At 43.2% G+C, this 18,751-nt stretch overlaps 1 protein-coding gene across 9 annotated transcripts in view; it reads right to left on the reverse strand.

The window, feature by feature from the left end:
• The window catches only part of gne (glucosamine (UDP-N-acetyl)-2-epimerase/N-acetylmannosamine kinase), a 44,109-nt gene that overhangs the window by 23,249 nt on the left and 2,109 nt on the right, over positions 1 to 18,751 (reverse strand). For 2 of the 9 annotated variants that reach the window (XM_017724127.2, XM_017724124.2), the window contains exon 2: positions 6,422 to 6,540. The exons of 3 other annotated variants lie outside the window; for them this stretch is intronic. In XM_017724127.2, coding sequence (XP_017579616.1) covers positions 6,422 to 6,454 — 33 coding nt within the window. In that variant the 5' untranslated portion in view covers positions 6,455 to 6,540. Of the gene's footprint in view, positions 1 to 6,421; positions 6,541 to 17,116; positions 17,237 to 18,751 lie in introns of those variants that run through there. 4 more of the 9 variants (XM_037532688.1, XM_017724130.2, XM_017724125.2 and 1 more) reach the window with 3 other exon arrangements.

An 18,751-nucleotide genomic window follows, 5' to 3' on the forward strand; every position in this document is an offset into this window, starting at 1 on the left:
GTTTTCCCCTGTTAGATTGCTGGTCTTTGTTTGGTCTATGTACTGTGTTGTTTAGCGTCGTTCTTCCGGCCTCCGTTGTGCATTTTTCCTGTGTTCATTTTCGGCATGTCTGTCCCTCGTTCTCTCCGTGTTGCCTCATTGACCATGGACTATCTAGACCCTGATATTGGATTTACCCTTAATAAATCTCGCTTCTCTCGGCGTGTGCATCCGCCTCATCATCGCTTCCCGCCGTTACACTGGTGGTTTTGGATAGTAAATAAAATGGCTATATTTTTGTTGTAGACATGGTGACCCCTGGTTCCCATCACCATCACTGTAAAGAAATATGAGGCTACGTTCACATTACCAGGCTGAAATGGCACAAATCTGATTTTACCCTGATGTGACTTACATCTGACGTTTTCAGCGCTGTGTGGACACAAATCTGATCTTTTCAAATCAGACCTGATCCACTTTCATATGTGGCCCTAGATTGGATTTGTATCCAACTCGCGGCCATGCGACCTTAATGTGACGCTCAGATTGGAATTCCTGTGCTTTTTTCTACTGCGTGCGCGCCATCATTCATTGTTACCTTGGCAGCAGCACCGAACAGGAGTTAAAGCCTGCAAACGGTGGAAAAGCTCACCTAACCGAGTGTGAACCAGCGCGTCAGAGAGATCAGATTTGAGCAAATAATTGGATTTGGGCAACAAACCTTGTAATGTGAAAATAGCCGGAGTCTCGCCAATCAACCATTTCACACTAAACCACTCTGAAAGGGTTTGTTTACGTCCACTGAATTATGCATAAAACTGGTTTAAATTCACATTTAAGTGGCTCTGAGGTGGTCTTGGCCATACATTTCCATAGAGCCTTTACATCATACGGTGAGGTTTGCTAAACTTTAAGAAGCTTCACATCACCATTTCAAATGTGTTTTTCTTGTAGAGCCAACTAATGGACAGTTCTTCAGAGAACAAAAAGTGGTTCCTCTATACCATCACTCCCAAGAACCCTTATTGGCAACTTTATTTTTAAGAGCATAATGCGGATCCATCTACAGTATAAATCCAAATGTTCCATGTGCCGACATGTGGTCAGAAATGTAACAAACAAGCTCCAAATCATCTGTGGTGACTGTAGTTTATGCGGAAATTAAGTCTTTAAACAGAACTGAGCATCAGGAAAACATGATGTTCCAGGAAACATGATGTTTCTTTCAAAGTGCAACAGAATTAGTTTAGTGGTTACTTCCTAGAAAAAGTTGTCTCAGTTACTTTACTTCTAAGTTACTCAAGACACATCAGTACCAACTGAAAAGCACATGGAAAAGCATCATTTCAATCCATCGTTTAGAAAGAAACTGCCCTTCACAGTGCAGATTATATGTCAGATTACACTGTTTATGCATACAATGCGGACACACCATGGCACAACAAAACTGTTTTAATGCAGGCTTGAAACTGAACACAGTGTCATTGGCGAGATTCAGTCAAAGATAGTGTCCCTCATGTGGGTGTCAATGACGTTAGTGAAGATCGCCTTGAAGGCCTTGAAGGTTCTCAAATAGTCACTGTTCAGCCAGTTACTACGATGGAAATGCCCAGTTCTAGACGCACAGGCCAGTGCCATGTCCGATAGGACAGACTGGAGATGAGCATAAACAAGTCCTTATCTAATGTCACAGTATCCTTCTCAGGGAACATGCAGCAGCTTCACAGAGACATGAATGCCAAAGAAAATGTTCTACATTAAAAAGATATACGTTCAATTTACAGGAGATAATCTACATCCCTTCAACTGTAAGCAGCATTAAAAGGCCTGTCACCATCACTGCCTTTACTCTGAGCACAGCCAGTTATGCTTGATTATGACTGTAATTATGACAGTCTGATTTCTTCAACACTAAATTATGATCATCTAATTTCTTTAACATTAAAACACAAATCTTACAAAGATGTTTCGAAAGATTGGCCGCCAAGTTACAACACAATTCAGCTGTCATATGCAGCACAAGCAAATTGTATATAAGCACAGGCACAGATAATCTACACAGAGGAAACATCACGAATAAGGCTCTGCTTGAGACGCAAGGGGAGCACAATTAATAAGATAGATTAATACTGTAATTAATAAGATTAATACTGTAATACTTTGGTCCACACTCTTAAAATATGCTTCCTCAAGGGTTCTTTAGTACAAAAAATGCTTCTATATAGAACCTTTTTGAAAAGGGTTCAATATAGCACCAAAAAGGGTTATGCTATTGATATGATAGCAAGCATGTTAAAACAGAAGAACCCTTTTTGGTGCTAGGTAGAACCCTTTTGAAAATTTCAGCATAATCTCCATCAATCTGAAGAACACTCTTATGCAAATAACCGTTTAATCATGCAAAGGGTTCTTTGCGTGTGCATGGTTCTATACAGAACCCATAGATTGATGGAGAGTGCGCTGTAGATCGTTCCTTTTGAAAAGGGTTCTATATAGGGATCTGTTATTGTTACGATATCAAGCTTGTTACAGTCCTGGTGCTATCCAGAACCCTTTTCAACCCTTTTATAGAACCAAGAGGTTGATGGAGAATGTGCTGTAAATCGTTCTATATAGATTTGCTATTGTTACCATATGTTACCATACCATATTTTACAAAAGGTTCTATAAAGAACCATCTACACCACATTCTCACAATGCAAAGACTATGAAAAGGGTTCTTTGAGCGTTCATGGTTCTATTTATAGAGCCATTTTCTGTACGAAAGAGCCTTTGAAGAACCTTTTGTAAGAGTGTCCTTTGTCTAAATCTGTCTTTATGATATGGAGTTGATGCTATAGCTGGAAATACTGATAAGACCCATCATAAGAGTATCAAAGAGTATCATAATTTATCATGATAATGCTGTAATATTGCTCTCGCTAAGCAATATTATATATGAGGACTGCAAGACTGAGTTAAATGTTTAAGACTCCCAGTTAAATAACCACGTTATGGCACTCTTAAAACATCCGAGTCAGGCCATCTGTGGGATACGCCCTCCCGGCTCCCATTCCCAACAGTCAAAAGGGAAGGAACTCAGTAACCATCATTACAGGGCAGTGAACAACTCTTAACCTTCAATGAGAAACACCACAATGACTGCTTTGAAATCCTCGGACAAAAAAGAGGCAGACTTGAAATCTGAGGCCTAAGGCTGAAAGACCTAACGAGCCATAAAAGACATAATAAAGATCCGCTGATAACTCCTGAAAAGGTACTTTTATTCACGAGTTTAAACCGGCCTCCAGGCATCATGTTGTTGTTTTTATTATTTTAATATTTATTATTATTTGCTGATCCTACAAGGGCAAACTGTCATTTTGCTGTCGACCTATGCCCAGACTGGGAAGAATGCAGGAGGGTCATGGGTGGCATTAGTGCGTTGGCCAAAAGGCCGAACCAGGTTTACTCAACTAGTCCTGGGATTTGAACCTGCGACTGTTAGCTCATCCCAACCAGACCTGCTGGTTTTCAGCTGAATTCCATTTTTGGTCAAGCTTTCTGCCTCTGTACACAGTTCACCTCGTCTGCTGATCCTGGATCAGGAGCCTGTCTGATGAACCCAGTTCAACTTAAACAGGGTTCTAGACGTACACAGCACTTGAATAAACAGGAAGGTTCTAGCTGCAGACCCACAGTACCGCAGTTTCAGTCCCGCAGTCTCAGGTCCGGATATGATGTCACGTAAAACCACGTTTATAGTCCAGGCGACAAGCGTCACTCGACCAAAAATGATGTAAAAGAGACCAAATTTATGTCCACTAGGGTGTCACAGAACAGGTTGCTGGGAATCAGAACTGGGAATCAATGTGGAAAACCATAAGCATTTCTGACGATACTCTGAAAGGCTCTGTAATGAGGGCCCTTTCAAATTCCACAACGTATGACCTTCATACCCATTCACCACCTTTCAGTGTCAGAGGATTTGCTGGGAAATGAATGAAATCCATTCTGTGACACTGAAATTATCACGAGGCCAATGATGTTGGGAAAAATGTTGACATAGGTTTTTCCTGTTGATGGAACTTCTGCTTAAAACCAAAAGTGTTCTATAATGTTAAATTGATCTAGACAGTCACTCTGAGAGACTGTTACACACTACAGGACGGCCCAATCCCATTTCACCCCTCACCCCTACCACTGAGCCCTTAGCCCTCTGTTTTGCACATTCACGTCCAGGGGTAGGGTGTCCCGATTTTTGTAGAGATAGAAGGGTAGGGCGAAGTGTTAGGGCTAAAAGAGGTTCTCCAGAATCCCCCCCCAAATGTAACTAAAGCCCAGCAGTGAGGAGGTGAACTTTCCCCTCCTCTGCTGTCACTGCAGACGGGCTGGGTCACCTACAGAGCAGCTAGTAGCTGTTAATGACGTACTATACTGGCAACATGACAACATGAAACCAATGGCTCTATAATGTTCATACGATCCACACAGTCATTCTGAGAGACTGTAACACACTACAGGAAGTGTGGGGTGGGGGCGACACAGCCTCTATTCAGAAATAGAAATGACTCGTCTCTTAGAGGCCGAAAGAAAAGGAACAGGAAAATGAGAATCAAATAATCAAAGAATTTTCTAGACCACAAAAGTTACTGTTAAGAGCAGAAATATCAATACCAAGCCAGGCTGAAAGTCAGGCAAAGAAGCACAAATGTACCAGTTTACACAAGCCTTATTTTTGCTGCACGCACTAGTGACGTTCCACATCGCCATCCATGTGAATGAGGCCTGTTTCCACTGTGTTTGGACAGCCAATTATTAATCTAATCCAGGTAAGTGGACCTCTCCTATAAAGTAAACCTCTCCCACACTGCATTGAACCAGGATACACGTTTAATATCTACGACATGGATAGATGGACCACTTAACCTGGAAACTGTCTTGCAAGCAAAGACGGCGTCCAACGTGCTGAAACAGTCTGGCCAACAAGCAATGGCACGTCAAAGATCAAAGATAACAGGCTGAATAAACAGTCTAATCTGTGTTAGCATCAGAACTGAAGACGCTAGCATTTTTCTCCCATTTGATAACAAAATAGCATTGCACACTACTGCTAGTAGGCTTGTATAATGAAATATCCATGTGATGAACTGTGAACATGTGGAGCTTCGTTCTAGAGAAAGCGTCAGAGTCGTTCACAGTGGTGATGACAGGAACCAGTTGTCCACCTCTAAAAGCTCCCTCACAGAAAGATATTAGATGAATCTTCATTAACGCACCGCCTAATGGCGGAGACGTTGTTTTACCTGGTTTTGAGACAATTTTGGTCCAGAAATAGAACAGTAAACAGTAAGCATTTCTGAGCATATTGCAGGTCAGCTCAGTATTTAAGGAAGACTAACTGCATGCTTCATAACAAAGAATACCCTGTTCAACTGGATTTAATGTAGCATGGAATGTAAAGCATCCACTGTACTCACAACTTTTGATAGTATTTTTAAAACCTAGTCCAACTTCCAAACCTCAGCAAAACTAAATATTGTAATGTATTATTGTGTACTGAGAAAATATCTGGATATTGAAGGTAAAATGTATTATAAAATCCTTTCATGGAGGAGGGATAGCTGCGGAGTGCTGTGAGGCAAATTAGTCCCCAAAGAAAACTTCCTTTTTCCATATTTTCTACTATTTCACCATCGTCAACATTGCCTACTGAACTCATAAGGAACACGTAGGTTTACTGGTGGATTTGGATGGTAAATAAAATGATCTTTTCACAATTTATTACTGATTTCTGTCAGTATCACTGGCAAGAAGTCGGAACGTTTCTCTACAAGGAACCTTGAACGGCCTTGTTTACATCTTAATCACTAAGCTACGTACAAACCACTGGAATTTCCTTATTGTACAAGACAGTGCAGCATGACTTTCCACCTCCATTTCTCTTTCGCTTCCTCTACCTGTGCACGTGAGTTCTTGCTTCGCCGCATGACAGCCATCACAACTGCATATCTCCTCACACTCAGAGTAACGGCTAGGTCAGTATGTGATCTGACACAGCTTAGCATGACCGAATGTCCTGTGGCAGCTGGAGAAATTCAATATAATGAATGAATTGGACATGAAAATAGGTGTAAAATTCAGATTTTGGCAGAATTTAGTGGCTGCAAAAGTGTCACTACAATAGAAAATAGCAGAAATCTGCATAGCCGCCAGCTACGCTAACAGCATCCTGGCCATCATGAGACTCCTCCCCAACAGTCCGGCATCCTCGTCCCTGGGAGCATCACAAGATTTCAGGCCTGAGCGTGATAATTACAGTGGGGGAGGGAAGACAAAGAGGAAGAAAAGGAGAGAGAGAGGAGGTGGGTGGGGGGGGGCATGAGAGGGAGAGAAGGAAGGACAGAAACAGAAACAGAGAGAGGAAAGACAGAAGAAGAAAGCAACATGGCAGCTGACTCACATGTGGGTTTCTAGCGTCGAGCCCCCGCAACATTTTAGCCTAGTTAAGATCCTCTTCCTCTGTTCGCCTGTCAAACCCAGTGTCTCTCACCCTCTTTCTCTCTCGGTTCTGGCTCTGTTCTGCCATTAAAAAGAGAGAGAGAAAAAGAGAGGGGGGAGAGAGAGAGAGACTCACACAAAGCAGTGGGTGGAGCGAAAAAAGGCCTCATGCTCTTATTGGATGGTAGCAGAGGAGCTCCACCCTCACATCCTCCAAAGCGAGGAGGACGGGGGTGGCTGGTCAAATGCAGACGCCTTCTTTCCCGGCGTGTGAGTGTGACGTCGCCTACACCCAACAAGTCGGAGCATTTGGCACCAGAAAACTGGAACTGTGCTTTTCTGTGTGGCCTATGGTCCAGTAACACTAACAGTGGGTCTAGTTTTATGGCTCTTAATACCTTCATAAATAAATATACACACACAGTAATAAGGACAGAGCAGGTGGTGGTGTATCTCTGCGTTAGAACCACGCGATCCGGCCTAGTTAACTCAATGTGTAATGAGACTGAAGCAGCCTTTATTGAGCTCTAAAAGCTGCTGCCTTCTAAGAGGAACATAACTGTTGGCTGTCTCTACAAACCCCCTCGCTCAAACAATCAAACGTTTTCTGTATCATTAACATTCTTAGTAAAATCCCAAAAAACAATCTGGGTTTCTGACCTCATGAACAAGCAGTCAGCTTAAAAAGCTTATTAAACCTGGAGTTCCTCAAGGGTCCATACTGGGACCTTTACTGTTTTTAATTTATGACCTTTATCTGTATGCTAAGAGATTTTTGCGTTGGTATAGTGTACTGGGTAACACCTCTGCCTTATACGCTGTAGACGGTGGTTCAATCCCCCACCTGGGCAGCACCCTGCATTATACCAATAAAAGTCCTTGGGCAAGACTCCAAACACTTGCCTTTGCCTACCTGTGTAAAATGATCAAAATGGTCACTCTGGATAACAGCGTCTGCTAAATGGCATAAATGTAAATGCATTAACCAAGAGCTCAGTTTGTCCTTTCCACAGCAATCTAGGTATGCAAATAAAACTCTGAAATCTTGGCTTACTAGAGTCTTTAAAAAGAAATAAGGAAAATACAAACTTTACTGGGGAGGAATTTGTTAAGTAATCTTTGTAAAGCAAAGATTACACAACTTTTCAGGACAAACTACTAACTGAATGCAAAATAGTGATATGCAAAAGCACATAAAGAACTATCAATAAACTCATAAACAAAGTTACCATTCTAGTCCAACCACTGAATTTAAACGTGGCAATCACCAACCCACCGGACACTGCAAATTCATTTAGTAACGTTTCTGACAATATTAGACCGTAATTAGACCGCTTTACATTTCCATCCATTCCATGGAAACCCAGCACGGAATTGCTTCACATTCAAACAGGCAACATTAGAGATCATGGATGACATAATAACCTCAAGCCCACTTCAGCAGGGCTTGATGAGCTAAGACCAGGTCTGGTCAAAAAATGCTTCCAATGCATCTCTGAGCATTTACTTCACATTATCAACCAGTCTTTAAACTCTGGTATATTGCTTGAGCACTTAAAAGGGGCTAAAATAATCCCAATCAGATGATCCATCCATGTTCTCCAATCACAGGCCAATCTCTATCCTTCCTTTTCTTTTTGAAAAAGCAGTCTATAACCAACTCATGGCTCACCTAAAAAAAATTAAAAATACAAACTGCTGTACCAACATCAACATGGATTCAGAGGCAAACGCTCTACATCCATGGCTTTTAAACTTAATGAGAACATTTCAAAGGCACTTGACAATAATGAAATAACCATAGGAATCTTCATAGATTTATCCAAAGTTCTCAACACAGTTAACCATAACATACTATTACACAAACTTTGTTACCACGGCATTTACACCACAGAATTAGATTCAGGTTCAGATATTACTTATCAGACAGAAAACAGTGGGTCTCATGGTCAGACTCCATCTCTGATCCAGACTATTAAACACAGAGTTCCTCAAGGGTCAATACTGGGGCCTTTACTGTTTTTAATCTATGTGAATGAACTTTATCTGCCTGCTAATTTCAACTATTAATACTGAACTAGTTAATATCAACACCTGGTTTGAAGCTAACAAATTATCTGTTGACAAACAACAACAATATATTCCAGGTCCACTGTACTTAAGTTCTTGGTGTGCTTTTGGTAAGAAACGATCCGTCCTTGCATCGTATTCTAAATCCCAGCCCAACCATCTTGCTTTATCTCCCTATTATGTTCTTTTTTCCTTTTCGTTTCACATTTTTTCCTTTCAGTTATAGCACAAAGCCTTTCTAAATATAAGTTAATCAAAAGTTAATTAAAAATTAATTGGGAAAGTACCTATGGAAGGCTTTCAGGCTTTTCTGTAATGTTAGTTTATCTTATTTTATTTTATGTTATTTTTACATCCTAATACTCACTAGGTTTGGTCTGTTGTGCATTAACAAAAAACAAATCAAATAAAACTAAAAAATGATTTATGGTAAACAATGTGAACTGCCCGAGTTATAGTGAGGATTAAGAGCCATTTAAGAGATTAAAGTGAGTCACTGATAATGTCTATTTGAAAATGGGAATCCAGAACACCACAAATAGTCTCACTTCAGTATATATCGGTATAAACCTAGCAGTCAGAAGCAACCAAAACAAGGAACCAGAACGAAACTAACCAAAACCAAAAATTCAGTATATTAAAATAACACAGGAACAATCCCCACTCCACCGAGCATGGTAGTCAGAGTGACATCATGATACTGTCCTCTTGTTGGACGAACACATGAAACAATCTGAGATTTTCCCAAACAAACCTCAGTCTAAGAGCAGTTGCTCTTCTCTAAAGAGATTTTCCCAATGTGTAAAAAGTAGAAGCCAAAGAGTGATAAAATGTCTGGGTCATAGATTTACTGTACATTCAAAATATTTTCTCTCATCGATCAATCTCATCATTTTGTGACAACTCACAATTTTTCGTTTTCGTATTGTCGCTAAGGTGAGATTTCGCTCCATTTTAAAAGCAGATAATAATATAACTTCACATAATTACCATGGTGTGAATGAATTTTCGTGATCGGCATCCAATGAGAGCAACAGTATATGCATGTTCCAACCAATGAGTGTATATGTTGTATATATCCCACAACTGACTATTACTCACTGTATGTATATGTACATGATTTTATATTTATATATATATTATCCTCTCCTTGGATCACCACCTTATCGTGGTGGAGGGGTTTGCGTGCTTGAATGATCTTAGGAGCTATGTTGTCTGGAGCAAAAGCTCCTGGTAGGGTCTCCCATTGCAAACTGGTCCTAGGTGACAGGTCAGACAAAGTGTGATCCATAATAACCCCTATGAAGACACAAAAACAGGACTTGTGTACCCTGCCCGGAACAGGGTTACTGGGGCCCCACCCTGGAGCCAGGCCTGGGGGAGGGGCTCGCCAGCGAGCGTCTGGTGGCCGGGCATTTACTCATGGTGCCCGGCCGGGCCCAGCCCGAAGGAGTTACATGAGTCCCCCCACCCATCGACCCACCACCAATGGGAGGGGCAGTAGTAGGGGGTCGGTGCGTTGTGGATCGGGCAGTGTCCGAAGGCATGGGCCTTGGCGTTCTGATCCTCGGTTGCTGAAACTGGCTTTTGGAACTTGGAACGTTACCTCACTGGCGGGGAAGGAGCCTGAGTTGGTGCGCGAGGTTGAGAGATACCGGCTAGATATAGTCGGGCTCACCTAAACACACAGCTTGGGCTCTGGGTCCAATCTCCTTGAGAGGGGATGGACTTTATTCTTTTCTGGAGTTGCCCATGGTGAGAGGCGGCGGGCAGGTGTGCGCTTTCTCATAGCCCCTCGACTCGGTGCCTGTATGTTGGGGTTTTCTCCGGTGGACGAGAGGGTAGCTTCCCTACGCCTTCGGGTTGGGGAACGGGTCCTGACTGTTGTCTGTGCTTATGCACCGAACAGCAGTTCAGAGTACCCAGCCTTCTTAGAGTCCTTGGGAAGGGTGCTTGAAAGTGCTCCTCCTGGAGACTCTATTGTCCTACTGGGGGACTTCAACGCTCACGTGGGCAATGACAGTGAGACCTTGAGGGGTGTGATTGGGAGGAATGGCCTCTCTGATCTGAACCCGAGTGGTGTTCAGTTTTTGGACTTCTGCGCAAACCACAGTTTGTCCATCACAAACACCATGTTTCAACACAAGGATGTCCATAAGTGCACATGGCACCAGGACACCCTAGGCCGCAGTTCAATGATTGACTTTGTAGTCGTGTCATCGGACTTGCGCCCATGTGTTTTGGACACTCGGGTAAAGAGAGGAGCTGAGCTGTCAACTGATCACCACCTGGTGGTGAGTTGGATCAGGTGGTGGGGGAAGATGCCGGTCAGACCAGGCAAGCCCAAACGCATAGTGAGGGTTTGCTGGGAAGGTCTAGCAGAAGAACCTGTCAGATTGATCTTCAACTCACACCTCCGTCAGATCTTTGACCAGATATCGGGGGAGGTGGGGGACATTGACTCAGAATGGGCCATGTTCCGTTCCTCCATTGCTGAAGCGGCTGACTGTAGCTGTGGCCGTAAGGTAGTTGGTGCCTACCGGGCATGGTTGGCCTGTGGGACACCAGAGGCAGCTGGCAGGTATCGACAGGCCAAGCGTTCTGTGGCTTCAGTTGTCGCCAAGGCAAAAACCCGTGTATGGGAGGAGTTTGGTGAGGCCTTGGAAAGTGACTTTAAATCGGCTCCGAAAAGATTCTGGCAAACCGTCAGGCGACTCAGAAGGGGAAAGCAGTGTGCCACTAGCACTGTATATAGTGGAGATGGTGTGCTGCTGACTTCGACTGAAGACGTCATTGGGCGGTGGAAGGAATACTTTGAGGACCTTCTCAATCCCACCGACACGTTCTCCAGTGAGGAGGCTGAGTCTGGGGACATGGGAATAGGCTTGTCCATTACTGAGGCCGAAGTCGTTAAGGTAGTTAAGAAGCTCCTTGGTGGCAAGGCTCCAGAATGAGATCCGCCCTGAGTTCCTCAAGGCTCTGGATGTTGTGGGGCTGTCTTGGCTGACACGCCTTTTCAACATTGCGTGGACATCGGGGGCGGTGCCACTGGATTGGCAGACTGGGGTGGTGGTGCCTCTTTTTAAAAAAGGGGACCGGAGGGTGTGTTCCAACTACAGGGGAATCACACTCCTCAGCCTCCCTGGCAAGGTCTATGCAGGGGTACTGGAGAAGAGAGTCCGGCTTATAGTCGAACCTCGGATCCAGGAGGAACAGTGCGGGTTCCGCCCTGGTCGTGGAACACTGGACCAACTCTTCACCCTCTCCAGGATTCTGGAGGGTTCATGGGAGTTTGCCCAACCAGTCCACATGTGCTTTGTGGATCTGGAGAAGGCATTCGACTGTGTTCCCCGGGGTATTCTGTGGGAGGTGCTTCGGGAGTACGGGGTACATGGCTCTTTGCTACGAGCCATTCAGGCCCTGTACAAACAAAGCTGGAGTTTGGTTCGCATAGCCAGCAGTAAGTCAGACTCGTTCCCAGTGAGAGTTGGACTCCGTCAGGGCTGCCCTTTGTCACCGATTCTATTCATAATTTTTATGGATAGAATTTCTAGGCGCAGTCAAGGGATGGAGGGTGTCCGGTTTGGTGACCTCAGGGTCACATCACTGCTGTTTGCAGATGATGTGGTCCTATTGGGGACATCAGGCCGTGAACTTCAGCTTTCGCTGGATCGGTCTGCAGCCGAGTGTGAAGCGGCTGGGATGAGAATCAGTACCTCTAAATCCGAGACCATGGTTCTCAGGCTGAAAAGGGTGGAGAGCCCTCTCTGGGTCGGGGATAGGCTCTTGCCTCAAGTGGAGGAGTTCAAGTATCTCGGGGTCTTGTTCACGAGTGATGGTAGAAGGGAGCGGGAGATTGACAGGCGGATTGGTGCTGGGTCAGCAGTGATGCGGGCTCTTTACCGGTCTGTTGTGGTAAAGAAAGAGCTGAGCCATAAGGCAAGGCTCTCGATTTACCGGTCGATCTACGTTCCCACCCTCACCTATGGTCATGAGCTTTGGGTAATGACCGAAAGAATAAGATCGCGAATACAAGCGGCCGAAATGAGTTTCCTCCGCAGGGTGTCTGGACTCTCCCTTAGTGATAGGGTGAGAAGTTCAGTCATCCGGAAGGGACTCTGAGTAGAGCCGCTGCTTCTTCACGTCGAGAGGAGCCAGCTGAGGTGGTTCGGGCATCTGGTTAGGATGCCTCCTGGACGCCTCCCTCGGGAGGTGTCACAGGCGAGTCCACCTGGGAGGAGACCCCGGGGAAGACCCAGGACACGCTGGCGCGACTATATCGCCCAGCTGGCCTGGGAGCGCCTCGGAATCCCCCTTGGAGAGCTGGTGGAAGTGGCTGGGGAAAGGGAGGTCTGGGCTTCATTGCTTAGGATGCTGCCCCCGCGACCCGAACCCCGGACAAGCGGAAGATAATGGATGGATGGATGGATATATATATATTATATATATATAAAAAATCACATTTACACACTGTTAAAACCAGTGTTTTATATACGGTATATACTGTATATCATATACACAGTCGATATACACTGAACAAAAATATAAACGCAACACTTGTTTTTGCTCCAACAATCCAGAATAATTTCACTGAAGAAGACAGGAAGGGCTGTTATTTGTTTGTGTGGCTGTTCAAAGGTACTAATACAAGTATCTCATTACGTCATTCCCTGGTTTGTCTGGTGGGTGATTCAAAAAGATATTGAAAAGATACCGGTTGGTGTAGTGGTTAACACCTCTGCCTTCTATGCTGCAGACTGGTGTTCAATCCCCCACCAGGGCACGCGCCCTACACTATACCAGTAAGAGTCCTTGGGCAAGACTCCTAAAACTACATTGGCCTACCTGTGTAAAAATTACCAAATTGTAAGTCGCTCTGGATAAGAGCGTCAGCCAAATGCCGTAAATTTCAAAGCATCATATTTTTACAACCGTTAGGCATCTAGGAACCAATCACATACCAATTGAAAGGGGGGGCGTGGTGGGTCAGAGTTCCTGACTGTCAGTATGGCAGTGAACCTCCATCGGCTCAGAGTCATTCGTCGTTGGTACCAACGGTTCCAAAAAAAAAAGGTTACCAGCATCACTGGATCTCACACCATGCGAGTTTTTGTGGGGGTACGTTAAGGATTCTGTTGATGTGCCATCACTTCCAACAACACTGGATGATCTCTGAAATTGCACTGAAAGAGCTGTGAGTGCAGCGAAACCCAACATGCTCAATCAAGCATGGGGTGAATTTGACTACGGTGTTGATGTTGTCCGTACAGCTGGAGCAGGTCCAGACTGAGACCTTGTAAAATGACATAATAAATCTTATGCTCACTTAAACCATTTACAGTTAACTGCATTGTTCTGTAATGATTTCCAGGTAAAATTAATCATTTTCAAATCAGATGAATCTTTTTTAATCACCCTGTACAACAGACATCTTCACATAAATCTGGTTCCTAAAATTCCTCTAAATTCCTCAATTTCAGCGCAGTGCCATTCTTTCCTGGTTTAGCCTGTTTGGTCTACCGAGGAGGTGGCTGAGGAATTAGGGGTGGGGAGGTTAAAGTCTGGGTGGGAGTAGTCGTTGTGGACGGTCAGAGATAAAGACAGGGCACGTATCTGGTGCGTCTGTGAGAAAGAACAGGCTGACACTGCTCTTACGTTTGACAGATATCCTGAAGATTAGGACACACAAACTCAGACAAACACAGAAAACCCCCTGCGTACTGTAAGATGTCACACTGTACAGGATTACACAGAAATCTCTGTAAAAGCTGTGCTGTTCGTCTGTTGGTGGATTTTTAGCCACATCATTCTAAAATGCCATTACCAAAAAGTTGTGACGCTGTGAAAAAACAAAAGGCGATGACGTGCAAATCGTTTAAACCCTATATTTCATTGAAAATAGTACAAAGACAACACATCAAATGTTGAAACTGAGAATTTTATTGTTTTTTTTTTATATTTCAAAATATTTTGAATTTGATGCCAACAACATGTTCCAAAAAAGCTGGGACGGGGCAACAAAAGGCTGATCATCTACGGTACCTAATAACATTAAAAGATTAAGAGAATCTGGAAAAATCTCGGTATGTAAGGGACAAAGCCAAGAACCAGTATTTGCTTGCCATGATCTTTAGGCCCTCACAGCACTGCATTAAAAACAGACATGAAAAACTCCTGAAAGCCATTGTCTGTGAAAACAGCTCATCCAAAAATGCAAGTTAAAACTCTAAATTGCCAAGAAGAAACCATATATAAACATGATTCAGAAATGCTGCCACCTTCTCTGGGCCCAATAATCATGTAAAATGGATTGAGGGGAAGTGGAAAAGTGTCTTGTGGTTTGATGAATCAACATTTGAAATTCGTTTTGGAAATTCTGGACACTGTCCTCCGGGCTAAAGACCACTCAGCTTGTTATCAGTGCACAGTTCAAAAGCCAGCATTCATGATGGTATAGGGGAGCATTAGTGCACATCTGTGAAGGCACCATTAATGCTGAATGATATATAGAAGCTTTTCGCAACATATGCTGCCATCCAGACCACGTCTTTTTCAAAGAAGGCCTTGATTATTTCAGCGAGACCGTGTCAAACCACATTCTGCATGTATTACAACAGCAATGCTCTGTATTAAAAGAGTGGCTGCTAAACTGGCCTGTCTGCAGTCCAGACCTGTCACCACTGAAAACATTTGGTGCATTATGAAATGAAAAATGCGAGACCCTGAACTGATGAGCAGCTGAAATCCAACGCCAAATAAGAACTGGAAAACATTTCACCTTCCAAACTACAACAATTGGTCTCGTCAGTTCCCAAACACTTACAGAATGTTGTTAAAAGAAGAGGCAATGAAACACAGCGGCCCCGTAAACAGGCCCCCGTCCCAATTTTTTTGGAACATGTTGTTGGCAACAAATTCAAAATGGGCAAATATTTTTCAAAAAACAATAACATTTCTCAATTTCAACATTTGATATGTTGTCTTTGTAGCATGTTCCTTTAAAAATATTGTTTACATGATCTACATATTATTGCATCCTATTTTTTTTCCAACTTTTTTGGAAATGGGGTTGTACTTGTGGACATTTAGCCATGTTGTTTTCCTATTGGTGGATATTTAGTCATGTCATTCTCCCACAGGTGGGTATTTAGTCCCGTTATTCTCCTATTAGTGGATATTTCTTCATATCATTCTTCGATTTTTAGCCATGTCATTCTCCTATTGGCAGTGGCCTTTTTGCCATGCCGTTATCCTACTGAGTCTTTAGCCATTTTGATGTACTGGTAGATTTTTAGCCATGTCATTCTCCTATTGTTCATTTTTAGCCATGGTGGATATTAAACCATGTTGTTTTTCTAGACTAGCCTCCAAAATCTGACACAGGGTGGCGGTTGTTGTTGGGCACCTTCAGTCACAAAGGGACTAAATCAGTTGCCGTCATGTAACGTCCCATTAAACGTTCTAACTAAACTAGTTTTAACTCACCTCCAAAAATTTCTTTCATGAGTTTTGGTTTTTATGCATGACAGCAATATTAACCGTAGAGCGTAGCTGCCTAAGGCGGGGCAGCACATTGCCTTTTTCAAAAGGTCAAAGTGGGCAAGCTAAAAAATTAGATGCACAAACAAATGTGGTAACGATTTTTTTTGCCTGACGGTACAAAACATAACCTTGAGGGGAAAAAAAAATCTAAGGTAAATCTTTTAGCCACCGCAGGTTAAACACAGTTTTGTACTGACTGAGGAACCTTCGGTAATGAAAGCCTTCATATGAGCTAACGAGCGAACAGGACTAACACTAGAGCTAACCAGTGAAACGGTTCGTGGGACTCCACGCTTTGAAGTGGGAACATGTTGGGTTTTCAAGATAAAAAAGGAGAACAAAGAAGTATCTTTACACCGTTTTTCGTCCCAGCTAGCATCGGTCACAACTAGCTACAGATGCAATCTCACATTTTTCAATCCCATCCTTGGCAACACGCTCAAAGTAAGGCGTTTCACTGTAACAAAGGAGCATAATTTACAGAAATAGTAAAAGATGAACATGACACTGCAAGAGTTACGACTGGTAGGTAATGTTTCATTCATTTACATCAAATATTTTTGACAGCACAATTCAAACTTTCACTGTACCCAATGCTGGCCTTACAGGACGAGACACCAATGCACAGTGTGTTTAAGCAGTCGGCGTGAAGTCTTGGGCTAATCGGCAAGTCTTTACTATAAGGCCTCAAGCAGCTTAGCATTGTGTAGGAGGCCCTACAGCCGGGGCTTGAACACTAGTCAGGAATGTTGATCTAACTGTGCTTTGTTTGAGTGTTTTGCGTGATGTGCTGGCCTTGGATTCTGAATAGGGTTAGGCAGGCCTTGGTGTCTTTAGAGAAGAACCGAAGATGCTTTAGTTTTTTTGCTTCAAGCTTGAGCCCATAAAGCTCTCAGATAAAGAGAGCTGGTCTGGGAAAAGTGCAGGCCTCACATCCTAATGCAAATGGCTGAGCAACATACCAAAAATGGTTGAACCAAAAAGCTATACCAAACAGAAATAATTCAGAATAAAATCCAAGTCAAAATAAATAAGAGTGACTCACAGTGACTTCTGAGGGTGAAGCTGTTATTATTCTTAGATGTTCCCAAATCTAGACTACACCCTAGTCTATTCCAGTGACTCGGTGGAAGCAGGACGACGTCAGAACAAAACCATGGCCAGCCTGGAACATATATTACAACCGAGAAGGTTAGGCACAAACAGAAACAACAGCCTGTTGTTGAAGACCAACAGACTGTTGTTGAAGAATGTGATACAGATTGACTCCGTGTCAAGGATTTCTCCAATGCAGGCTGTGATCACTGTGCCTCATGAATAAAGCTCTGGAAACAGAATCAAGGCGCTTTGCGAGACCCAGCGTAGACAGGCAATAAGTACAAATGGAGAAATTCAGTGCCATCTACTGGGAAACCTTTAAATAAGTGGTAGCTTCAGAGCATTTCATGTGATTTTCTCCCAAATTCCACACAATGCAGCTCTTGAGAAGAAGTCATTCAGAATGCACTCATGTTGAGATTGTTACATGCTTATTATTTCAGGTTAAGTAACTTAGTCCAAGACTGAAAACCCTTTCAAATGTTTCAGACATCAAACAGAGTATTGATAACCAGTGGTGGACAGTAACTGAGTAAATGTAATTAGTTTCTGTACTTTAGTATTTTTGGTGTATCTGTACTGAAGTTTCTCAGTTCTGGGCGACTTTTTCCTTTCACTCCACTACATTTCAGAGTCTAATATCCGACTTTTTCCTCCTACATTTTGAGAAATCTGTCGTTCCTTTTGGTTTCTGTGTGTATAAAAACGTAACATGTCAAAACGAAAGAAGCGCAAAGCCAGAGCACCAATCAGGGCCCAGCAGTCACTTTGTTTAGAGCTGGTTTTGACCTGTTGGTCATACCGACCCAGTGCAGCACGCGGTTCAACGTCAGCGCAGCGGCGTAAAACTTTGGGAGAGTCTGTTCAACATAAATGATGAACTAACCTAACTTTGTGTAAATAGAGCACAATATAGAAATATGTCCACATATGCAGTCGAGACTGACGCGGCTTTTTTCTGAATTTCTACAAACACCATTTCATTTTATAGTAAATGAGTTTGGGCTGGTTTATGTTTATGAACAGAGGCCTACAGATCAACATAGTAAAGGAGCTCATCTGTGATCCTGAGTTTAAAGCCAATTTTTATTCAACTTAAACTTGGAACTAAGTTGTAAATAAATCTGAAACTGAAACTTTGCTTGTGTGTAAAAAGTGATTTCAGAGCCACTTGGTTCTCCCTGATGGAACCTGTTTACCTTCAGTGTTTTTAATGGACATCAACGTCACCAAGTTCCTCTAGAGCGGAGCATTTTACACCAAACCACTCTGAATGACTTTGCATATCACCCATTTAATTATGGCGAAATTCCCCCTTTTAATTCAGTGGTTTTCTGGCCCAAACCTGAGGGTTTCATTCTCCACATATTCATTCTTCCCACGGTCACGGTCTCAAGGCTCTATCGAGGCTTTGATAAGGACCTGCAGATTCAGACTGATGCACCAACACCAAAGCCAACAACGATGCAACACCAACGAACCTCGGACGGCAAGAGTAACAAAACTAATGGATCCTCGACTAAATCGAGCCTCACCCCTCACTCTAAGCCAGATGACAAAACTGAACATCCTATTCACTGGG

The sequence above is a fragment of the Pygocentrus nattereri genome, chromosome 22 (genome assembly GCF_015220715.1).
Source record: "Pygocentrus nattereri isolate fPygNat1 chromosome 22, fPygNat1.pri, whole genome shotgun sequence".
In the NCBI taxonomy this organism is placed as follows: Eukaryota; Metazoa; Chordata; class Actinopteri; order Characiformes; family Serrasalmidae; genus Pygocentrus; species Pygocentrus nattereri.